The 22,197-nt window shown below is 56.8% G+C and overlaps 2 protein-coding genes across 7 annotated transcripts; one reads left to right on the top strand and one right to left on the bottom strand.

The window, feature by feature from the left end:
- The first annotated feature begins 2,747 nt into the window (after positions 1-2,747).
- Positions 2,748-14,317, top strand: PTGS1 (prostaglandin-endoperoxide synthase 1). The gene is made up of 11 exons (XM_048325664.1): positions 2,748-2,888; positions 8,212-8,328; positions 8,458-8,598; positions 9,343-9,486; positions 9,817-9,998; positions 10,086-10,169; positions 10,489-10,735; positions 11,262-11,548; positions 12,216-12,363; positions 12,667-13,042; positions 13,123-14,317. The coding sequence occupies exons 1-10, from the start codon at positions 2,780-2,782 to the stop codon at positions 13,020-13,022; spliced, it is 1,815 nt and encodes a 604-aa protein (XP_048181621.1). The 5' UTR covers positions 2,748-2,779; the 3' UTR covers positions 13,023-13,042; positions 13,123-14,317.
- Positions 14,318-17,229: 2,912 nt separating this feature from the next.
- PDCL (phosducin like) lies at positions 17,230-21,637 on the bottom strand. Of its 6 annotated transcripts, none has more exons than XM_048325666.1 (5): positions 21,575-21,637; positions 21,045-21,088; positions 20,580-20,754; positions 19,779-19,960; positions 17,230-18,868 (listed from the first exon to the last, which is right to left on the bottom strand). In XM_048325666.1, the coding sequence occupies exons 3-5, from the start codon at positions 20,746-20,748 to the stop codon at positions 18,317-18,319; spliced, it is 903 nt and encodes a 300-aa protein (XP_048181623.1). In that variant the 5' UTR covers positions 20,749-20,754; positions 21,045-21,088; positions 21,575-21,637; the 3' UTR covers positions 17,230-18,316. The 6 variants fall into 6 exon arrangements, with proteins under 6 accessions (XP_048181623.1, XP_048181624.1, XP_048181628.1 ...); XM_048325667.1 differs by lacking the exon at positions 21,575-21,637 and adding an exon at positions 21,479-21,541; XM_048325671.1 differs by lacking the exon at positions 21,575-21,637 and adding an exon at positions 21,479-21,495 and having other exon boundaries at positions 20,580-20,765.
- Between the last annotated feature and the right edge of the window lie 560 nt (positions 21,638-22,197).

Raw genomic sequence — 22,197 nt, 5'->3', positions numbered from 1 at the left:
GGGGGGACACTCCCGACAGGCACGGCCACCCCCGGAGCACTGGACTGGGGAGGGGTGCCCCTGCCTGGCTGCCCCACAGCTCTGCTCCCTGCGTGAGGCTCAGAGTGGGTGGTCTCCCTGAGCTGCCACTTTGCCCCCTTTGTCACGGCTGTGGGGCCACGGCACCAGGTGTCCCCATGGCACGGGTGTCCCCATGGCACGGGTGTCCCCACGGCTCCAACATCCTTGGGAAGATGGGGGGAAGGATTTTGGGTGCTGACCCGCCGCAGGTTCTTGTGTACCGCTCTCCTGTTCCAGTTACATTTCGGATTCCGGGGACAGCACCACCCCAAATGCGGGGGATGAGGGTCTCAGGGAACCGAAGAGGAGATGCGGGGCGGCCCAAGGCAGAGCAGCTCAGCACCAACGATGCTTCGTGACTCCCAGCGCCTCCCAGCGCCTCCCGCCGCCGCCGCCGCGCTGCCATCGGCGGTGTTCTGCTGCCTCCCTACGGGGGACGCGCCGGCAGCACCGGGGCCCCGCCGCCCCGCCGGGACAAACACGCGTGGCTGTGGCAGGACAGGTCACCGGGGCGGTGACCCCTCACCGGTGCCTCGGGCGGGGCTCCTGTGCATTCCAGCACGGCTTCGAAATTGCCTCCTCCTTCCTATCCTACACTGGAGCCGAAGCGCCGTGGCCATTCCCGCACCCATCCCGTGGGTCTGGCACCGCTCATCCCCAGGGCAGCACCGACAGCCTTCCTGCTTCCCCCCACTGCCAGGGCATGGCAGTGAGGCACACGTGGGACTTGGCAGCACCACACTGGAGATCCTCTTTCTATTCCAGAGTGGTGTCAGGGCATTTGCTGGACAGACCCAGTGCCCAGGTGGCCAAGCCTCTGGCAAACCCCCAGATGTGGCCTCCATTCCCCAGGTGGCCCTGGCCTTGCACCAAGGCTTTCTCTCACACAACGCCCAAGCAGCACCACCCTCCCTTGCCCTGGCTGGGGACAGGAGCTCATCTGGGCACCCAGGCTGGCTCCCATCCTGGGACTTGAGGTCAGACATCGTAGGCTGCAGCTCAGACAGAGTCACAGGAGGTCTGCTGGCAGCCGGGGCTGGCACCAGGGAGTTCAGTGGCTGCTGGTTTAGAGCTGAGCAACCCAGTGCAGCACTGAGCACTGGAGTGAGGGGTCTGGGCACTCGAGAGACACCGGGAGTGATGGGGGTCTGCAGGGCACCCCTCCCTGGGCCAGAAGCGTGGGGACAGCCCCTCCATGGCAGCCCCTTGGCAGTCCTGGCGAGACAGCCGGTCCCGGGCTGTTGCAACCATTTCCTGTGTTGTGCAAGAGAGTGGTTATTAAAACCTGATGAGAGGGAAAGGAGGGGGCAGTAAGAAGGGAGCACTGCTGGAGCGGGACATCCCCAAGGGCTGGTGGGCTGGCCCACAGTGGGAGGGGGGTCACACGTGCTGCGGTCAACAGTGTCAAGCATCAGGTGCAGGACGGGAGGGGGACGGGCCAGAGCTGGGGCTGGTGGTGCTGCAAGAGGGAATGGAGGGGAAATACCCACAGGGTGAGCCACTGCTTTCCTTGGGGCTGTGACCCCACGGGGAGGCTGGCAGGGGGCAGGAGCAGCCCTGGCACACACTGACTGCACCAGCTGCACTCCTACAGCAAAACCTGCCCCAATTCCCCGCTCGAGTTCGTCAGTGGGAGGCAGAGACAGCGTCCCCACCCTGCATCGAGGAGAGCGCATCGAGAGCCCGCTGAGCTCATGTTTATGTCATGGCTGGTGCATTTGCCTGCTGAAGTGAGATCTGAGGCCCTTGTTCATTTCTGGACACCTGCGAAAGCCACTTGCCCTGTGAGGACACTCCCTCCCTGCTGCTGAAAGCCTGCAGAGGAATCAAGCAGGATCCATGCAGGAACTGCACACCCCCAGCCTGCCAGGACTTCCTGCAGCTCAGCAAAACCCGAGATAATCCTCACACACAGCCAGGCCTGTGCTGGGGTCTCTGCCGCTTCTGCAGCGCAGCACAGAAGAGAGTCAGCAACCGCAGGCTCTGAGCTCTGGGTTCCACCAATTTGGGGACATCCCAGCAAGGTCTGCAGCCCACCATGCTCTCACCTGCCCCAGGGCCATGCAGAGCCTCTCCCAGCCCCACACGATTCCTGTGGGGTGGCTGGTGCCTGCCCGGGCTGGGCTGGCTGGATCCTGTCCCTGCTGCCAGCGGCTGGTGCTGGGAACAAAGCATCTGGCAGGAAACACCCGGCGATGGTTTCACCGATAAACTCAGCTTTTTTGGCCACTGGCGGCTCTGGGCAGCCTGGCTCCTGGCACAACGGGGCACCACTGCCAGGGCAGCCTCTTGCGACCAGTCGGAGGAGTTGAGCCAGGCCCAGGGGATCAGGGGGTGGGCATGGAGTAGTGGGGGAGCTATGATCGGGGTGTGGAACAGGGATGCAGGGGAATGTGGGAACGAGGGCATGGGCGTGAGGATGCAGCGGGATGTGGGGACCAGAAGCTGGGTATGGAGATGCTCAGGTAGGTGGGAACTGGGAGGCAAACGGGGGAACTTGGGGTTCCCGGGAGAGACAAGGATCGGGGCACGGCTCGGGACGCAGGGGTGGCCAGGGGCACCAGGGGAGGGGAGCGCAGCCGGGGCAGCCCCCGGCGGGCCGGGCTGTCGGAGGCGGCCCCGTCCCGTCCCGTCGGGGGCGGGAGGCGGCGCGGCGGGGGCGGGGGCGGCGGGGCCGCGCCGGGTGCGACGGCGGGACGCGGCGGAGCTGCCTCTCGCCATGGGCGGTGGGTGCCGGGCCCGGGCCCAGCCGGCCGCGGGGTTGCGGCTGCTGCTCGCCCACGCCGTGCTGTTCTGCGCCGCCGGGAGCGCCGCCGGCACCGGCTCCGGTACGCGGGGCGGGACCGCACCGGGAGGGAGGGAGACGCGGGGGTGTCGGTACCGGTGGAGCGGCGACATCCCGCACCGGGGGCATTCGGCACCGGGGGGCGCGGGGGAGCCTGGACCCGCAGGGTCCGGTACCGGGAGTCCGGGGACGCGGGGGCGCGGGGCGGGCGCTGCGGGATGGGGCCGCGCTCCGGCGGGTCCCGGGTGGGATCGCGCTCGTCACCCCCGGCTGGTGCCCTCGGTGTCCGGGGCGGAGGGCAGGCAGGGTGGGCAGGGGCCGCTGGCGGGAGCCCCACGACCACCGCCCGGGTCAGGGTGCCCGCAGCGCCCGGAGCCGCAGGTTTTGGCCCGTCACGCCTGGCTGGGACCAAAGAGCCCGGGTAGAACAAACTTCTCCTCCGCCTCCCGCAGCGGCCGCGCAGGGACCACACGCAGGGCCTGGGGAGAAATCGCTGGCCTGAGGCAGCCGGAGACTCACGACAGGGCTGGACCCCCGCCAAGACCGGGGCCACCCGGGGCTGAGGGGCAGTGCCCGGCTGCTTCTGGCAGCCTCCCGGCCGGGACGAGGCTTCTCGAACGAAAGAGGGACAATACCCATGTGTGCTGGCAGCCAGGCCCCTTCCCGCTGTCCCCGAACACACGCCCGGTGACACTGCAGTGGGGAGTGAGGACGGAGGGCTGGGAGCTGAAGGGATGGCTCTGGTGGCCTCAGCCATCATTTTATTCCCATGCCCATGTGCTGTAGAAGTTCACCACGTGCTGCCCAACCTCAGGCACACCAGGAGATGTTGAGGAATAATGCTGATTATGGCAGGCACCCACGGAGCATGTGGTTAAATAAAACTCTTTCTCGAATCCCATCAGCTCCATCCCCAGCCCCTACAGTGCAGATTCCTCCAGGTCCTTACCCATGGCATTGATTCCAGTTCCTCTTCTGTGAAATGACCTTCCTCCCTGAAGAAAAACAGCATGGACTTGGGGCCCTTGTCAGATTTTACAGTTCCTCTCTAAAGTAGTGAGCAAAACAAGCCCAGGCACATGGGCTGCATCTCTCAAGGGTCTCTGGCCACCTGTGTTCAAATGGTGCTGATGGTGACCCTGTCTCCAGCAGCCTGCTCAGGTCCACCTTCTGCTGTGGGAAGCGAGGTGCCCACACCCAGGAGTCCCCAAAATGTGCACAGGCTGAGCATGCAGAGTGCAGCAGGCACTCCCATCGCAGGGGAAGTGGGACCATGGCAAAAGCAGCCTGAACTGGGTGGGTTTGGGCTAAGCAGAGCTGGGTGCAGAGCAGGGTATGTTGCCCTTCCCACTGTCTGCACCCCCTCCCATCCCATCCTGCTGGGAGAGGAGGGACTTCTCTGTGCTGGAGCAGCTGGTCCTGTGCAAAACCAGTGATCTCAAGGTGCAGACTTTCCTGTTTTGGCCATGAACATTCCAGAAAGGGAACATGACCCATGGCTGAATGGATCCCATGGCCATGCAGAGGGCAGCCATGCCAGCTCTGCAGGGGACTCCAGGAGCTGGGCTGTGACCTGGCAGGAAGTGGCAGGTCCAGCCACCAGAAACAGTGGAGCTGGGTGACCCCAGTGCTGAGTGACCCCATTGGGTCTGGGCAGGTGGCAGGCACCCCACTGCAGGGCACATCAGCCACGTCTGCTGAAAGGAGGTCCCCCAGGGGATGGCTCTGGCTGTCACCAGCTGGGCTGGACCACGGGTGGTGGAGACAGGCAAGGGACAGCTTCTGCACAGCTCCTTCTCCCGCTTGGCCATCTTTTTGCATGTGTCTTATCTTCCTGAGAAGTTCATCTGGGAGTTGAGGACAGCTGGCCAGCATCTGTGTGTCCTGCTGAGCACAGGACAAGGCTGAGGACATGCTGGGGACCCACGCGCCTGAAGAAGCTGGGGCAGATGCAACTCTGGAATGGTGCAGCCCTGGAGCTGACTCCTGCACACCACGATCAAAGCAAATTTCACTATGTGGGGGGAAAAAAGTACCTGGGATACATGATATACATGAAAGGACGGCTCTTTTCCAAGCCTTAATTAGGGAGGGAGATATCTGATTGAGAAATTAGGGGAACTGTGCTGTGCCCCGAGGTGCCGTTAGCAGAGCGTCTGGGCTCTGCTCCTTCCCAGTGTTGCGCCAGGAGGACCACAGCCCTAATCTAGTCCTCGGATCTGCTCTCGAAGACCAAATAACAGGATGTTGGGCTGAGGCTGGGATCTCCTGCTCACTTGATGTTTGCTGCTCAGAGTACTCCCCTTGACTCCTCACCGGCTGCACCTTGGCTCTGAGCCATGGTGTTTGTTCTCCGTAGACTTTTCCTCTGGCTGTGAGCAGAGCCAGGCTGGTCCCATGGTGTTTCTCAGTTTTCCCTGCAGATATTGCTCTTGGCTGCTAACTTGCCTTCAGGGGTGCAGTTTTGTTCAAGTGCTCTTGCAAAGTAAACCTGACCGTCCTCTCAGCAGCCATTGCACAACTCACGCTGCCAAACAGGAGCAGTGGCAGCACCCCAACGTGTCCGTGTGCCCCAGCCACGGGGCAGGTCGGGCACAGGCCCCGTTGCGTGAGGGCAGGTGGAGACCTCTGGCAGAGCTACTTTGCATTCATGCCTGTTTACAATGCCTGTGGTCTGTGCCTCCTCCCTGCACATCCCCTCCGCAGTGCGGCTCACTGAGAGTCAGCCCGGGCTGCAGACTGGAGCCAGCTGCCACAGGAGAGCCCTGGGGCTGTGTCATCCTTGCAGCCCATCCCGGGCGGGCAGCCTGGCTCAGGTGCAGGGGGAGGATCGCTGAGCCCACGTGGAACACAGCTGTGGCCCTGGCATGCTGCTCCTGCTCCTGGTGCTGTCAGAAGTGGTTGCAGATGACGATCTGGCTGCGGCGTGTGTGCTGTGAACAGTTCATGGGCCGGAGAAAACCTTCCTGGATCAGAAAAACAAAAAAGTGCGTAAGCGTTTCATCGTCTACAAAGCCTGCGGCCGTGGGGCCATGTCCCATCGAGCGAGCCCGGCTCCGTCCCGGTCATGATTCACCCCAGGTTGCTTTGGCTGCGGTCTGCAGAACGGATGTTGTCCCCGAAATCTGGCATTTTTCAGCGGTGATGGAGCGTGTGCACCAGCCCTGCTGGCACGGAGGGGCCGCGCTCCCCGTGCGCACTGGCAGCGGCTTTCCCCATACCTGGAGCCGTCCTGGCAAGGCCAGCGCAGGATTCCTGGCCGGGGCGGGGAGAAGCACGGAGCTGCTGCAGAGGGCGGCTCCGTAAGGGTGTGAGGGGGTTGGTGTCGCGGGTCAGGACACGCTCTATCCCCTTCCCACCCTTTTGGCTGGAACATGCTGCTCCCACCCCACCTCCGGGACCCCGCGGCACTGACACTGCGGTGAACCGTGGGAGGAGGCGGCCCGGCCGAGCCCGGCACGCTGCCAAAGCCGCCTCGGAGGAGGGCTCGACACGACTGTCATCGAGCCCCGCACCGGGGAGCGTCCTGGCAGAGCGAACTTCTCCTGACTCCCCGTATCAGCTGGAGAGACGGGGCAGGACACGACCGGCAGTGCCGGAGCCTGTGGCACGGAGCATCCTCCCAGCCCTGTGGCTGCGGCACCCACAAAAGCCCCGCTTCCCCCGGGTTGCACAGGGCACGGCACGGGGCTGCTCTTTGGGGCTTTTGCTGGGTCTGCAGCAGAGCCGAGTGTGGATCTACCGGCGTGGGAATTGCCCAGAGGATGCTCCAGCTGTGCTGCAACACCTCCCCCTTTCCAAAAATTCCCATCTTGCAAAAATCTGAACGGGTGGTCTGACCTTAATTTGTCTGAGATAAATAAGATCCTGCCTGCTGCCTCCCATCTGCAGACATGAAAAGATCTGAGATGAAAGGGAGCCTGATGGCAGTGCTGGGAGCTGAACGTGTCTTTGCGAGTCAGGCTCTGTGCCGTGAGGGATTTGGGGCCACAGGGCTGAGCACAGCCCGGCTGAGCTGCCGGCTGAGCCCCAGGCTCCCAGGCCATCCCTACCCTGCCCCGAGTGTGTGGCTGTTGTGAGACTGCAACTTCACAAAATTAGCTTTATTTTTCAAAGATGTTAATTTTTAGCTGCAATTTCCTATGGAAAAATGTGGTTTGTGTTCTGCATTCCCATCTTTCCACCCCAGCATTGGAACCTGTTCCCAAATTCCAGAAGAACCTGAAGCAGGCCTGGCAGGGATCTGGGGAGCTCACAAACCACATGGAGCAGCTGATGGACTCAGGAGACCTTCCTCCATCAGCTGTGACACTGGGCACACAGGCAGTGGCTGTCGGTCTCTTCAGCACTGAGGGTGCTGCCTGTCCCCCCATTCCCGCAGCCAGCAGCTCCAGAGCTGGGCATTGTGTTGGTGGCACCCTTGTCCCTGAGTGCTGTGTGAGCCAGTGGGGCTGGTGGCCTCCAGTGCACTCCGACACTCAGCCAGGTGTGCTCCAGGAGGTCTGGGCTTTAGGCATTTTCCTCCTCCTGGCACAAAGGCTCTGTGCAGGGTCTGTGGGGACAGACCTGGCTTGGTGAGGTTGAGGATGCCACTGGTGAGGCTTTTGGGAGGCAGCTGTGACAGAGGACATCCCCATTTCCAGAGCATTCCTAGGGCTGATGGAAGGCAGAGGAGTCTCTGGCCACCATGGACTGTGTTTCTCTTTCTCCCGACTTTGGTGCTCTTGGAGGGGCTGCAGATGGTGGAGTTACCAGGATCTTCCTGCTCGGGGATGGACTGGAGGGGCTTGGTGTGGATGGTGCTGCCCCAGTGTGGGAGCTGCTCTGTGCCAGGGGGTCTCCCTGTCCCACGGGATCCTACTGCCCTGGGACGGGCGGGAAGGGGCCCTTATCTCGTCCCTGCAGGCTGGGCACGAAGGTGGTGGAGGAAGGGGCTGGGCGGGAGCCGGGAGCGAGCCCAGAGAGGCCCTTTCCATCCGCTCGGGGCGGCGGGCGCGGAGGGGCCGCCTGCCAAAGCAAACTGCCCTGACAATGGCTGTTATTATTAACACAGATGCTGTTTGCACGGCTTGATCCTGTGCTGGGGCTCCAGGGGCACAGCAGCCCCCCAGGCACGAAGCTACGCCCCCAGGCATGGGGGAGACCACCAAAACAGGGCAGTGCTTGGCTCCTGCAGCACGCTGTTGGCACCAAACTTCTTGGGGTTTGGGCTCATGGACGTGGCTGCATCAAAGCACCTCCTCTCCTGAGCTGGGCCTGACTGGGCTGGGTCCGAGGCAGTGTTCCCCCTTGAGGAGCAGGGAGCCGCCAGATGCAGTGATGTGGTGGCTGGATGATGATGTCTCCCTCTCTCTCTCTCCCTGCAGTGAATCCCTGTTGCTATTTCCCCTGCCAGAATCAAGGGGTGTGTGTGAGGGTTGGCCTGAAAGGATACGAGTGCGACTGCACACGGACGGGATACTATGGGGTCAACTGCACCTCCCGTAAGTCCCTCTCCCCAGGATCTGGCACCCGTGGGTGCCAGGGCAGCACTGTGCCCGCAGCACGCACTGACAACAGGTGTGGATGGGCTGGGAGTGGGAAGAGTGATTTACTTGGTCTGTTTCCCCCAGCTGAGTTCTGGACACGTCTCCACAACCTGCTGAAGCCCAGTCCTGCCTTCTACCACTTCATCCTGACCCACTTCAGGTGGTTTTGGGACATTATCAACAGCACCTTCATCAGGGACACACTCATGAGGCTCGTGCTGACAGGTGAGGGGTTGCAGAGGGTCTTGGGGTTTAGCAGGACTCGAGGACCCCCTGGCATGAGCAGAAATGTGGGTGCAGATATCAGGGCTGCAGCAATGCTGAGCAGCTCCTGTGGGCAAGGTGGGCACTAGGCTTGAGTCACCCCACCAGGAGACCCAGAAGGCTGCCACCCTATCCTTCCATCACCCTGTCACGCTGTCACTGTGCCCAGGGGGGCTGCCCAGCCGGGTCACAGTGGGGTGTAGGGGGTCCCCAGCACTGTGCCAGGCTGCCAGCTGGCTGGAGAACATGAGCAGCTCTTGGCATGCTGCGCTCCCTGGGCCAAGGGGGCTCTTTCACAGCTGCACAGAAAGCAGCCTGTGGAAATATGGCCCTTGTTACTCATGTCCCCATATTCATCACTTTGCATAAATATTTAGGTTCCAGCTCTTGGAGCTGTAGCGACACGCTCACAAGGCTCCGGCTGTTGGCTTCACCCTTTCTATGGGTTTGTCATCTCATTCATCATCCAAGAATCCTCTTACCACACTAGCACAAGCCCTCCTTTTCTGCAGGGAATTGCAGCCTTTAAAAGGCTCTGAGCAAAGCCCAGGATGCCCACATGCCTCCACTGCTGGTACCTTTCTGGTTTTTGGGGTGCCTGGGGAGGGTGTCTGGCAGCACAGAGCAGGCAGGCAGGGAGCAGGGGCAGAGCCTGTGGGGTGCTGCCTCAAGCCCCACAGTGGTGATCCCCCTCTCTCCTTTCAGTTCGTGCCAATCTCATCCCCAGCCCCCCCACTTTCAACTCTGACTATGGCTACATCAGCTGGGAGGCCTATGCCAACGTCAGCTACTACACCCGCATCCTCCCGCCCGTGCCGGACGACTGCCCCACGCCCATGGGGACCAAAGGTATGTCACTGGCCTGGGGACCTGCACCCTGAGTGTTTCCCACCCAGCCATGGCCAAGCTTTCATTGCCATGGACACATCTGCACGGCACCACTGGCAGTGCCACGTGCTACCACTCTCCTGCCCAGGCTGGCTCCACAGCAGGAGGAGCTTGATAGCATCCAAAATGCTGCTGGGACAGCTCAGGCTGAGCTGCTGGGGCATGTCATGGCCTGTGTGAGAGGGCTGTGCAGAGGAGTGTGTGCCTGATGCTGCAGCAGACACAGCAGACAGCACCAGTACCCATCTGGGTCGGCACTGGGCATCTGCCCTCAACCTCCATCCTTCGCAGGGAAGCTGCAGCTCCCTGACCCCCAGCTCCTGGCGGAGAGGTTCCTGCTGCGGCAGAAGTTCGAAGCTGATCCCCGAGGCACCAACATGATGTTTGCCTTCTTTGCTCAGCATTTCACCCACCAGTTCTTCAAGACATCGGGGAAGATGGGACGCGGCTTCACCAAGGCGCTGGGGCACGGGGTGAGGGCACGGGGGCAGCAGGAGCCAGGGGGTGACCGGGCCCCGTGTGCCTCTGAGAGCGACCGTGACGCCCTGCTCTCTCCACAGGTGGACCTGGGACACTTGTACGGGGACAACCTGCAGCGGCAGCACCAGCTGCGACTCTTCCGAGATGGGAAGCTGAAATTCCAGGTACCGCCCAGCACAACTGGAACACATCCCAGTCCTGTGAGCCATGGTTGTTTGAAGCCCATGTTCCTCTGGCAGCTCTTGGGAGACCCCAGGCCTGACGCCCTGTGTGGCTGCTGGCCGGGGGACAAGCTTTGGGATGCAGCTGCTCTGACAGCAGCAGGGGTTCAGGGCTGTATGAGGGAGGTGTTTCCATTCCACTCACCTCTTGCAGGAGGGCAGATGTGGTGCCCTTAGGGAGGCAGCTCCTGGCTGGGCAGGCTTTTACTGGGATGTTTGTGTCCCCTCTGCCCTTTCTGCCATCTCATTTCTGTGTCCCCAGGTGGTGGATGGAGAGGTGTACCCGCCCATGGTCACCGATGCTCCTGTTCACATGGTGTACCCGTCGGGCGTGCCCAAGGAGCAGCAGCTGGCGGTGGGGCAGGAGGTGTTTGGGCTGCTGCCAGGGCTCTGCGTGTACGCCACGCTCTGGCTGCGCGAGCACAACCGCGTCTGCGACCTGCTCAAGAGGGACCATCCCACCTGGAGTGACGAGCAGCTCTTCCAGACGGCGCGGCTCATCCTCATCGGTGAGGAACCAGCACTGCCATGTGCCACCCCCCTGGGCGGCCCCCAAGGACTCACACGCTGGCCAGCCTCTGTTTGAGGGTAATGGCCAAACTGCCTTTGAGGCAGTTCCTCCAGCAGCCTTCTGGGGATCATTGGTTTTGGTCCATATAGCAAAAAATTGGCTTTGGTCCATTGAAAATACTAATTTTGAAAAAGGTTATCATAATTTTGAATTATTTCTTATTAATGTTCATTATGAATTTGCTATCATCTCAGGAAAAGTAATTTCTGATCAAAATCCAGAAATAAGCCATGTCACCACAGTATCTCTAAGAAATATATCCAGGTCAGCTCCTTCAGGAGCCCTTTGGTTTTGGCAGACTGACTTTTGCTGTTGAAAAATGAATTAACTAAAATTCCCAACCAATTCAACAAGCCCATAGCCAGGAGGAGGTGGATGGGTGCTGGGATATGCTGCTGTGGCAGATTTCAGCTACAGAGCTGGTGGCTCCTGCTGCTGCCAGCTGCTTCTTTTCTCCTGCCCAGGGGAGACCATTAAGATAGTTGTTGAAGACTACGTCCAGCACCTCAGTGGGTACTACCTGAGCCTCAAGTTCGACCCCGAGCTGTTGTTTGGGTCACAGTTCCAGTACCGGAATCGCATCGCGGTGGAGTTCAACCAGCTCTATCACTGGCACGGGCTGATGCCCGACTCCTTCATCATCCAGGGTCAACAGTACAGCTACAAGCAGTTCCTCTACAACACCTCCATGCTCATGGACTACGGCGTGGAGGCGCTGGTGGAGTCCTTTTCCAAGCAAATAGCAGGAAGGGTAAGGTCCTGCTCTGCCCTCCCCAGGGGGGACACTCATGCAGTGGGGCACATGTCACACCGAGTCTTCCCAGGGCAGCACCTCATGGGCACATCAGGAGTCCTCCCCACAAGCACCGTGGCAAGGCTGGCCCTGGCAGCCCCAGTTGCTTGCCCTGGGTGCTCTGTAGTAAACATCCCGGTGATGCCAGGAGCCTGTGGAAGCCAGGATCTCCCCGGCTGTGGAGCAGCGGAGCCTGGAGCAGCGTCTGGCACTGTTCTTTGCTGCCATCGCATGGATGTTTTCTTCCAAGCGATTGCAGCTCCATTCCTGACCGTCTTTGCTTGTGCGAAGCAGCCCAGCTGAGGCTGAGCCTGAGGCCCTTTGGGCATTTGGGTTCTCCCTGTGAGCCTGAAATCTCTCTCCTCCTCCCAGGTCACTGGGTCACTGTCCATCTGGGACTTCTGCACTGTGCCCTGCTCTGGGAGCAGGACTGACCTGACCAAGCTGCTCTAGAGCTGGTTTTTGCACTGTGCACTGGTTCCCCCTGCTCTTGGTGCTGCAATGATCTGCTGGTGTGCACACCATGAGCCCAGGACATGGATGCTTTAGTGTGGTGGCCCCCTGGAGTCGATGCTGGTGCTGTCTTGTGCCTGACATGTGCTCCTCCTTGTGCTCTCCCCTCCAGATCGGTGGGGGACAGACCATCAACGCCAATGTCTTGCATGTGGCCGTTGGGGTCATCAAGGAATCCCGGCAGCTGAGGCTACAGCCCTTCAATGAGTATCGGAAAAGGTTTGGCATGAAGCCCTACAAGTCCTTCCAGGAGCTGACAGGTAGGGCTGCTGTGCTGCTCCTGGGGCTTTGCTGGGGCAGGACAGATGCTCTGTGCTTGCCCAGCAGAGCAGCCTCTCCTGCCCATCTCAGCCCTGCCTGCTCGTGGCCCCACAGTGGGATAGACTGGGCTGATGCAGGGGATGAAAGGGTCCTTCCTCCTGTGGGCTGGAGGACAGTTCCTGGCCTGGAAGTCAGGCTCACCGCTGCCTGCGAGGGAGCCACCCTCCCTTTGCCCACTGCAAGGCCAGTCCTTGCCAGGTGTGATTCCCTTGCTAAAGCACTCTGATGTTCATTTGGTGCAGGAGAGGAAGAGAAGGCGGCAGAGCTGGAAGAGCTGTATGGAGACATTGATGCTCTGGAGTTTTACCCAGGATTGCTGCTCGAGAAACCACAACCCAATGGCATTTTTGGGGAAAGCATGGTGGAGATTGGAGCTCCATTTTCCCTGAAGGGGCTTTTTGGAAATCCCATCTGCTCCCCAGAGTACTGGAAACCCAGTACATTTGGTGGAGCAACCGGCTTTGAGATTGTTAAGACGGCATCCCTCGAGAAGCTCGTGTGCCTCAACGTGAAGAAGTGCCCGTACGTGGCGTTCCGTGTGCCAGACGCTGCGGAACACGGCCGCCCTCGGGCTGGTGGATCATCTACTGAGCTCTAGCACTGGGATGACCCGCCCAGGTAGGGACTGTCCTTGCCCTGGTGCAGGCTGAGCTGAGCTCCCAGCCTGGAGCTGAGTATCCTCCTATTCCTTCCTGCAGGGAACGGCGGGGACACAGGGACCTGCCACCCCTGTGCCAAACAGGAACAGGACAGGAGATGGTCCCATCCTGGGTGTCCTCCACGCCAGCCCTCGAGGAGAGGCTGCTCCCTGCTCTCTGAAAAGCTTGAGTGCCTCAGGAGTGTGGCTGCCACCGCTGTCCTCAGCAGACTCAGTTCTCTTGCTAGTGAATACCTTGCACGAAGCAGCTTTGGGGCTCCCCCGTGGACACTCTGGAGTCCCCAGTGCTTTGTCACCTTCCATCCCCACTGCCTTCCAGCACCAGGCCACCAGCAGCCCCTCTTCCAGAGGGGTCACATCCAGGTTATGCCTGAAAACCATTTTTGGAATTAGTGAAAAGTACAAGACTGAAAAAATTTCATTTTAGTTAACTGGCTAGCACTGACTTAATTCTTACTCACCAGGAGTCCAATTTTTCCTTACACGACATCTATTTCCAGTAAATAGACCCTCTTTCCTGCCCAGAATAGAGGAGCCCGGAGCCCAGGGAGCACTCCTTCCTCCCCTGCTGCACCTGGTGAAGCAATGAGCTACCCAAGGGATGCAGAGGAGGAGGCAGCAGCATATAGAGGGATGGGGAGGACACAGTGCAGTTCATGCTGCCCCAGCAGTGGCTGAGCTTGCAGTAGGAACCTGTTCTCCCGCAACAGCCTGCCCAGCACACATGCACAGCTGGGAGAAGGAACCAAAGCAGTATCTCTCCTAGAGGAGACCAAAGAGAAGCACGAGGTCAATCTCCAGACCTCCTGTGTCATGCTGGCTTGGACCCTGGCATGTGCCACTGGCTGCCAACCCGGGGCTGCTCAGAGTGAGATGCTACCTCTGTGCACACAAAGGGATGGAGTCTCTTCCATCCCTCCATCATCACCCTTCTCTGCACTAACAGCTCAGCAAACACATCCTCACAGCACACAGAGCCTGCTTCTGTCCTCCTCCCGAAACACACACAGACCTCACCTTGCCCAGTCCAGCCACGTGCTAGCTGGCAGCCACTGTCACTTGGCCTTGATCCCCATCAGATCCTGGTTAAGCTCCAGGAGAAAGGACATTTAAAATAATAAATAATTTTTAAAACTCCTCTAATTTCTGGCTGTGCTCACCAGCACTGTGCTGGGCCATTGCTGATTGCTCCTGAAGCAATAAACAGAGCAACCACCCTCCCTTAGATGCTTCCATGAGGGTCTCTGAGTGTCCTGAAGGGGGTTTGAGCTTCACTCTCCTCCAGCCACCCCCCAACCCTGTACTGCTCCAATGCCACAGTTCAGTGTTTGGACAATGCTCTCAGGCACAAGGTGTGGGATTGTTGGGGTTGTCCTGTGCAGGGCCAGGGGTTGGACTGTGATGATGTTTGTCCCTTCCAATTCAGGATATTCTGTAATTCCATGGTGACACAGTGCTTAGACCAACATTGTGTATTTTTATCACTTAAAAATCTATCCACACATAAATCTGGCTGCCTGGGTGTTTTGTAGACATGAAATAGCCAGGGGCTATAAGAGAGCACGCAGCTGCAGCTCCCTCCTGTGCTGTCCTGGAGGAGGGGACCACTCCTGAGCCTCTGCTCCATCCCGGCAGGACTCCCAGGGAGCTGTTACAGGAATTTTAAACTAGGAAGGTTTAAAGGGCTGGTGCCTTGGCAGGGACGTGTTAGGAGAATGTCAAAGGAAACATCTGCAAGCAGGGACTCCTGAGGCATGAGCCTTCTCACTCACTCTCTATAACCCTTCTGAAGTGAGATGGCATTACCAGGATACCCATCTGGATTTTAATTTCCTACAGGATGTGGGGAGGCAGAGAGGCTGACACCACCCCCGAAGGCACAGTGGGCAGGTTCAGCTGCTCTGTGCTCCCCTGAGCTGGCCCTGACCAGTCCTGGCACATGGATACCCCAGTGCTCCCACTCCCACCATGTCGTGCAGAAGTGCTCAGCAGCAATCCAAGGAGGACAAGGTCCTTCCCCACCCACACGTGCCTCCGGCCAGCCCAGCACACTTCCAGCTGTGCATGTGACCGCCCTTCCTGGCGAGGAGCCGCTCCAGCCCCGAGCATCCTTCTCATCCATCCGGCGAGAGGCACAAGGTCGGCTCGTTTCAGTTAAACCACAACATCCTGCATTTGCTCGTGGCTATCACTGGCTGCCAGCACTGCTTTGGGACCAACCGATAACTGCACGAGAGCCCCTCGGGCACACCGAGAGCAGCCTGGGTGCTCTCTGCCACCAAGGAGGCATGTTCCACTGGGAACCAGCTCAGCTGAGCCAGTACTGGCAAGCCTGGCACCTCTTTCAACCAGTCCAGGACAGCAAAGCATCTCCCTCCCACTAGCAGGAAAAGCTTTGAAGTCGTTTCTTTGAAGGACTAACACATACCAACCCCAGGCACAGCATCCAACACGACTGAAATCTCCCCCAGGAGCCCAGGCACCCACAGCCCTGCACACAGAGCTTTTCCCAGCCCAGCTGAGCTCTTGTTTCTGTGCTGGTTTTCCAGCCACAGCAGTTTGCAGAAACCACTCCCACCCTCAGCAGTTTGTCCAGCACAAGGTGCAGCCACATCCAAGGCAGTGTTTGCATCCACACATGAAGTTGTTTGGTGCGGCCACCAGCATCACCCAACCATGGCAAGGGCTCCCTGCTGTGCTCTGGGGCTGGTGCAGAGGTGAGCGCTGCCAGAAGTACCCTCTGTTTGAGCTCTTGGTAAACACAGCTTGCAGGACATCCTCTGGATTTTTAAACAGGCCTCCGAGGAGCCCAGCTGCGGCTTGCCCGCCTGGGGATGGAAAGGGACAGGAGGATGGGGCTGCCTGGGTTCGTGCAGCAACAATGAAAGCATCCGTCTGGGGTTGTGGCTTCGGAGGCGATGATTCACTGAGCAGGAGGTGAAGGGCCCTGGATGGAAAAGCAATCTCCCCTTGGGGGGAGTCCCTAGACTCCCAGCCCGCCCCAGCAGGCCCCTCTACCCTGGGAGTCAGACCAGTGACTGCACAGGAAACCTCGTTTGGATTTTCAGCAAAGGGCATATGTTGAGCATTTTACAAAGAAGAGGCAGATGGGAGGCCAGAAAAACTCAGTATAATCTTTTCTTTGCTAAATCTTGTCCTGCACCGCCTGGCACCCATGCTGGCACCATGATTAAATGTCCATATTGAGCTCATCCCAGGATTTCATTCCTGCCCTTGCCAAGCAGCCGTCTGTGCTTCCTTGTGCACTCACATTCCATGCCCAAACTCTACTGTTTGTATTGGAACATCATTAACTGGGAGCAGAGCCAGGTGATCCCACAACTAGGGCCTGTAACACCCATCATTCCCGGCTGCCTCCCTGCACTGAGCTGCTCCTTCCAAAACAAAATGTTTCCCAGAGGCAGTATACCTACCTGACAAGTGCTTTTTCAACTCCTATTTATAGAACTCCTTGAAGATTCAGCTTCAAGAAAGGGCAAAAGCAGCAGCAGCTTTTTCCCAGCTCAGCCTCCTCTCCCTGCTCACAGCTGTGTGGCCTGTGCATGAACATGCAGCAGGGTTAGGGCACAGCTTCTCTCCCCTCGCTTCCTTGTGCTTGTTATATCCTTCCAGATCAATGATTAATTGGATTCAGACCTTTTTTCTTCTCCTTTTTGCTACTGGCACTGCAAACCATCTCTCCCATACCTGAGCACAGGAGGTTCCTTACCAGGAGTCACCTTGCTCCAGGCCACTGGACACAGAGCAGCAGGAGAGGGTTTGATCCTGTTACAATTTTGCTGCCATAGGGGGCAAAAAAAAAAGCACTTTATAAAAATAAAACTTCAAAGTAACTCAAGCAGACAGCTCTCCCTTGATCCCCTCTCCAAGACAGGTTTTATGATGATGCTAAAATGCACCCTGTCTGCACAACAAACTTCACCGAATGTCATCCTGGAAGTGAGTTACAGTTACTTTGATATTTTCCTTCAGTGTGCTGATATCCACACTCAATGATTTAATTTCATATAACTTACATGGGTTTTTTTCTGCAATTCTCAGATGAAAAGAAATAATCTCTCATCACATTTGAAAACCTGGATTTCTGCCAGTTTCCTTAAAACAGCTACAATCTGTGCCAACTCAGTCACTTTAAATTACAGATTGTTTATTTTTCTGCTCATACTACTTTTTAAAACACAGTTCAAATAGATACAGTTAGAAACTCTCCTTTTTCTAGCCCAAGATCCATTCTTATTAAGATCCACAGACACGTGCATTTCTTCCTGGTGTTCCAAAGTGCTTTACATAAAAATTGCAATTAAATTTAGTCATTAAACATGGCATTACATTGGGTCATGTATTTAGGTAATGATAGTCTACTTACTACTACTGAAGGCAGACAGAAAAGAACTTTAGCACTGATTTAGTAATTTTAGCATGAGATGAAATTCTAAGGTTATTCAAGTCCTAATTCTGCATTTTGCCAACAAAATTCTCCTTGCTGCTGTGCAGCACACACATTGGAGCTCTCTGTAGTAGATAGTCTCTCTGAAGAGGCAGAGCTCATTTTCTGATCAAGTGACTACTGTGAACTCCAAGGATGGGTATTTTAAAACCCAAGAATGTATTAAGAGCTGCATTTATGTCTCAGGGAAGGTTAAGGGAAGAAGAACACTCTCCAGCTGAAAAGCAATTTTCAGGATGAAGCCAGGGGCTGTCGTTATTTGTAAGTGAGAGAGAAACAAAAATTTAAGGCCAAGTGTTAGAACAAGATACTCCCAGGAAGGAGGCTGCAAATTGTGGAATGGAACATGGGACCTCACACTTTTTACTGGAGCAGTTCAGCATCAGGTTAGTAAGTCTTGAATTTTAAAAACTCTTTTTATTTGCGGTCTCAGTTCTTGTCTTAGGGAGCTGGTGGCCACATCTCAATTGAAACGTGTAAGGACACTGAGACATGACAGCAGACAATTTCCTAAGCTGACTGAATTGTGTTAGAACTTCGTGGTAAGTAAAGTACATTTGAATTGCGTAGAAATGAGACTGTTTTAGTTGTACATATGGAATTAATTTAAGAAAATGTTAGGAATTCCTTGTTATTTTTAATGAGCAAAAGTCAAAGTGCATGAAGGGGAGGAATACATACCCACACGATGGAGGAGAGAGAACAATCCCTAGCACAAGAACATCCCACAGCACAACTACACCTACAGGCCCTTGGCATAAATGGTTTAGTCTATTTCCAGATCACTGTCTTCACTGTAACATGCAGATGGATTATGTATAGAAGTCAGGAGCAGTAGGTCTTTTTCTGGCAGCAAACCACATTCCTGCAGAAAGGCCTCCAGGTCTACAGCAAAAAAATCTTCTCCAAGCTGGTCAGTGATGCGCACAAAATTGCCAATGAGCTCCCCTGCCTTGTAGACCAGCAGAGCTGGCAGGGCATTGTTAGTGAAGCGAGTGCTGGCACCAATGAGTGAACTCTTCACTCTGCAAAACTTCACTGTTGGGTACTCAGCAGCCAGGCAGATCATGCAGCCGTTCAGGGATTCAGTGCCGGGGATATCATCTTCATAAATATGGATCATGATCAGAGTGCTCTTATGCTCTTTGTCCACGGTGTCCAGAAATGCTTCTCCACTGGTGATCTCAAACACCTGCTTGAATTGCTGCCCACTGTACAACTGCTGCCTCATCTCCTCCATCCGCTGCTTCCTATAGCGCTGCAAGAATTCCTCATCGTCCTCATCGTTGTGGATCATGTTGTATTCCTGTAAAGTCATCTAAAAAACACACACAGAGAGATTGCTGAAAAACAACTGCACCACTATATGGGTCACTTACATAATGAGAATGTAAATCAAGAGGATTAATGTGGGTCACTCATCTTTAATAACAGCAAAGTGCAACCCATGAAGGCTCAAGCACCCTGTGTATTACACTCCATTCTGATCTAATTAGAAACCATGTCCAGTGGGAACAGTGATTTCAGCCTTGCGTATTCCAGTTTCTACCAGATGCACTAACAACACAAGTGGCTGCTCCAGGCTCCCACTTTAATCCAGGTTAATGGTGGACATGTGCTTTCACCAAGCTGGGAGGGCTGATCTGGAAACTGTGCCTGACCTAAGATGAGCTTCTTTCTCATCAGATTTTCATTTAGCTTTTCAGTTAACATTTCATGGCACCACTGTGCCTGTAGAACTGAAATTAACAGGATTTTATGTATTTTCTATCTGTTCACCCGCTTCATTAAACTTATCTGCATCACTCAAGATACAGAAGAGCACAGCCAACCTTCATCATCTGAAGGCACAAATACCTCTGCAAATTAGTAACTTCTCTGACTGCTCTTCAGGGCTAGTTTACAGCCCAGCTGATTAAAACCATTCACTACCTCCAATATCTTCAATTTCTGGAGCTCGGACTTGAATTCTCAACATCCACTTACTAAATACTAAATCAATAAGGGCTCCTAAACCTGTTTCAGGCAGGGGAGGCAGCATTCATAGGTTTGCTGTACAACCCTTCATATTAGTCCCCTGAAGCTGACTTATTTGATCAACAGATGAGAAATCTGGGAAAAGGTTTTGGGCTTCTTTGGTATTGCAGCTAAGTCACTTATTTGTTATCACAGGCAAACAAAACTGTTAAACACTTAGGTGGCATTTTAATTCCTTTGTGCCATCCTACCTTTCCATTGATTTTTTCCTGAAGCTCTTTCTGTTTCTGCTTATCAGCCTCATCATCCAAGTGAGACCTGCACGTCATGGACAGCTTTTTAATGAGCCGCTCCATCTCCCTGCGCTGCTCCTGCCTCTGCTCCGTTTCCAGCTGTTTAAATCTTCGCCAGTCGTTAATGACTCCCTTGGGACCTGCAATTAAGCGTGTAGGCAGGCATTTTGTACAAAAAAGACAATACAATTTTACCTATCATTTAGGAATAATTTATAAATCAGTAAAACAGTGACCCTGTCATAAATGTTCTTGTAACTATGCAAAACACTGAAATGAAATCAAAGAAGTCACCTGCTATTTGCATGTCCTTGAGCGTGTATCTATTTTTTTTTTAATAAGAAGGCTACAGTTTATTAAACTAGGCTACTCTTATATAAAATTGTCCCAAAGATTAATATCTGTGCTCTTGAAATAGAACGCAGCCCACAAAAGTTCCCCTATTGTTAGCACGGCTTTAATCAGAACAAAAGTAATGATATATTATCAACCAAATTGTACAAATCAGCCTTGTCTCAGCTTTCCATCCAAAGCCTGACTGCTTCAGATATAATGCTGAATCCTCTCAGAGGAGAAGTCAAACATTAAAAAAAGAACAGCTATTAAAAGTAAGGTTAGACAACAGCCAGGAATGATCAGTCTCTGACTCAAATATGCATACACTCAGGAGTTTCATTTCAAAAAATGGATTTTAAAAGAACATACAAAATTTCCAATAAACAAAGGATTTACAAAAGAAGTACACTGATATGAAGATACCTGTGTTGACAGCACTGCCATCGCTGCTGAGCTCCACCTCGCCCACACTTTCAGGAATGCTGCTCTCTCCTTCTTTATCCTCCTTCTCACTGTCTTCATCCTCACCCTCACTGCTGCTGTAATAATACTGCAGCTTCTCACCAAGCAGTTTATCATCCGTAGTAGTCATTATGCTCTAAAAATAAATTAACAAAACAGAGGATGCTCTCTGATCAAGCATGCATCACAATGGTCCTTTACTTCCCCAGGGCAGTTTTTAACCCCAGGAGAACAGCCCCCGGTGCAGTCAGTCACCTGGGTTAATTCTTAAACCACAATTTCAAACTCAATTTAAAACCTTTGAGCCTCATTAGACAGCTCCATCAGGCCGATTCCCAGCTACTGAGTATTATTTGCGTTATTTAACAATAATTTATTTGCGCTGAAAAACTATCAGTGTAATTAAGCAAATTAAAATGTTCTGACCTGTATTCCTTTCCAGTCTTTCAGAGACAAGCTTCTATCAAGACCTGGAAGAAGAAATCTTAATCAAATCAGTTCATCTGCGCTCACACGTGACCGTGCAGGGGTCTCGCAGCCAGCCCAGGCCGTGTGTGTGACAGAGACCCTGCCGCCAGCCCACAGGCACAGCCCGGCTCCCGGCTCCGCAGGAGCTAACCAACGCCAGATTCAGCCGCTTACAGCGCCAGATGGCCCGGGATTACCAGGATCGCCCCGCAGAGGGGCCGAGCCTGGGCGGGACACGCTGAGCCGCGGCCGGGGCCGGTGAGAGCCGCGGGCCCCGAGCGAACCGGCTCAGCCGCCCGCGGCCGCCCCGGCCGAGCCCCCGCCCCGCGCCTTCCCCGGGACCCCCGGGCCGCGCCCCCGCCCCTCTCCCGCCCGGAGAGCCGCGCTCCGACCCGGGAGTGTGCGGGGCCCGGGAGCACTGGCCCGAGCGGCGCTTCCCGAGCGGAGCGAACCGGCCCCGCCGCTGCGGCCCGGCGCCGCCGCCTCACCCGCTCCCGCCGCCTTCCGGGGCCGCCGCGCGGGGCACGGCGGGAAGGAGGCGGCCGGGGGAGGAGACGGGCCCGGCCCGGCCCCGCTGCCCCCGCCCCGGCCCCGGGAACGGCAGCGGCACGGGCGGGAGCCTCCGCCCCGGGAACGGCACCGGGAACGGCACCGGCACGGCCCCGCTGCCCCCGCCCCGGGAACGGCACCGGGAACGGCACCGGCCCGGCCCCGCTGCCCCCGCCCCGGCCCCGGGAACGGCAGCGGCACGGGCGGGAGCCTCCGCCCCGGGAACGGCACCGGGAACGGCACCGGCACGGCCCCGCTGCCCCCGCCCCGGGAACGGCACCGGGAACGGCACCGGCCCGGCCCCGCTGCCCCCGCCCCGGCCCCGGGAACGGCAGCGGCACGGGCGGGAGCCTCCGCCCCGGGAACGGCACCGGGAACGGCACCGGCACGGCCCCGCTGCCCCCGCCCCGGCCCCGGGAACGGCACCGGCACGGCCCCGCTGCCCCCGCCCCGGGAACGGCACCGGGAACGGCACCGGCACGGGCGGGAGCCTCCGCCCCGGGAGCGGCACCGGGAACGGCACCGGGAGCGGCACCGGCACGGGCGGGAGCCTCCGCCCCGG

This window comes from Corvus hawaiiensis, chromosome 21 (genome assembly GCF_020740725.1).
Source record: "Corvus hawaiiensis isolate bCorHaw1 chromosome 21, bCorHaw1.pri.cur, whole genome shotgun sequence".
Taxonomy (NCBI): Eukaryota; Metazoa; Chordata; class Aves; order Passeriformes; family Corvidae; genus Corvus; species Corvus hawaiiensis.
Note: the sequence above shows the minus strand (reverse complement) of the source record. Positions and strands in the feature narration are given on the sequence as shown.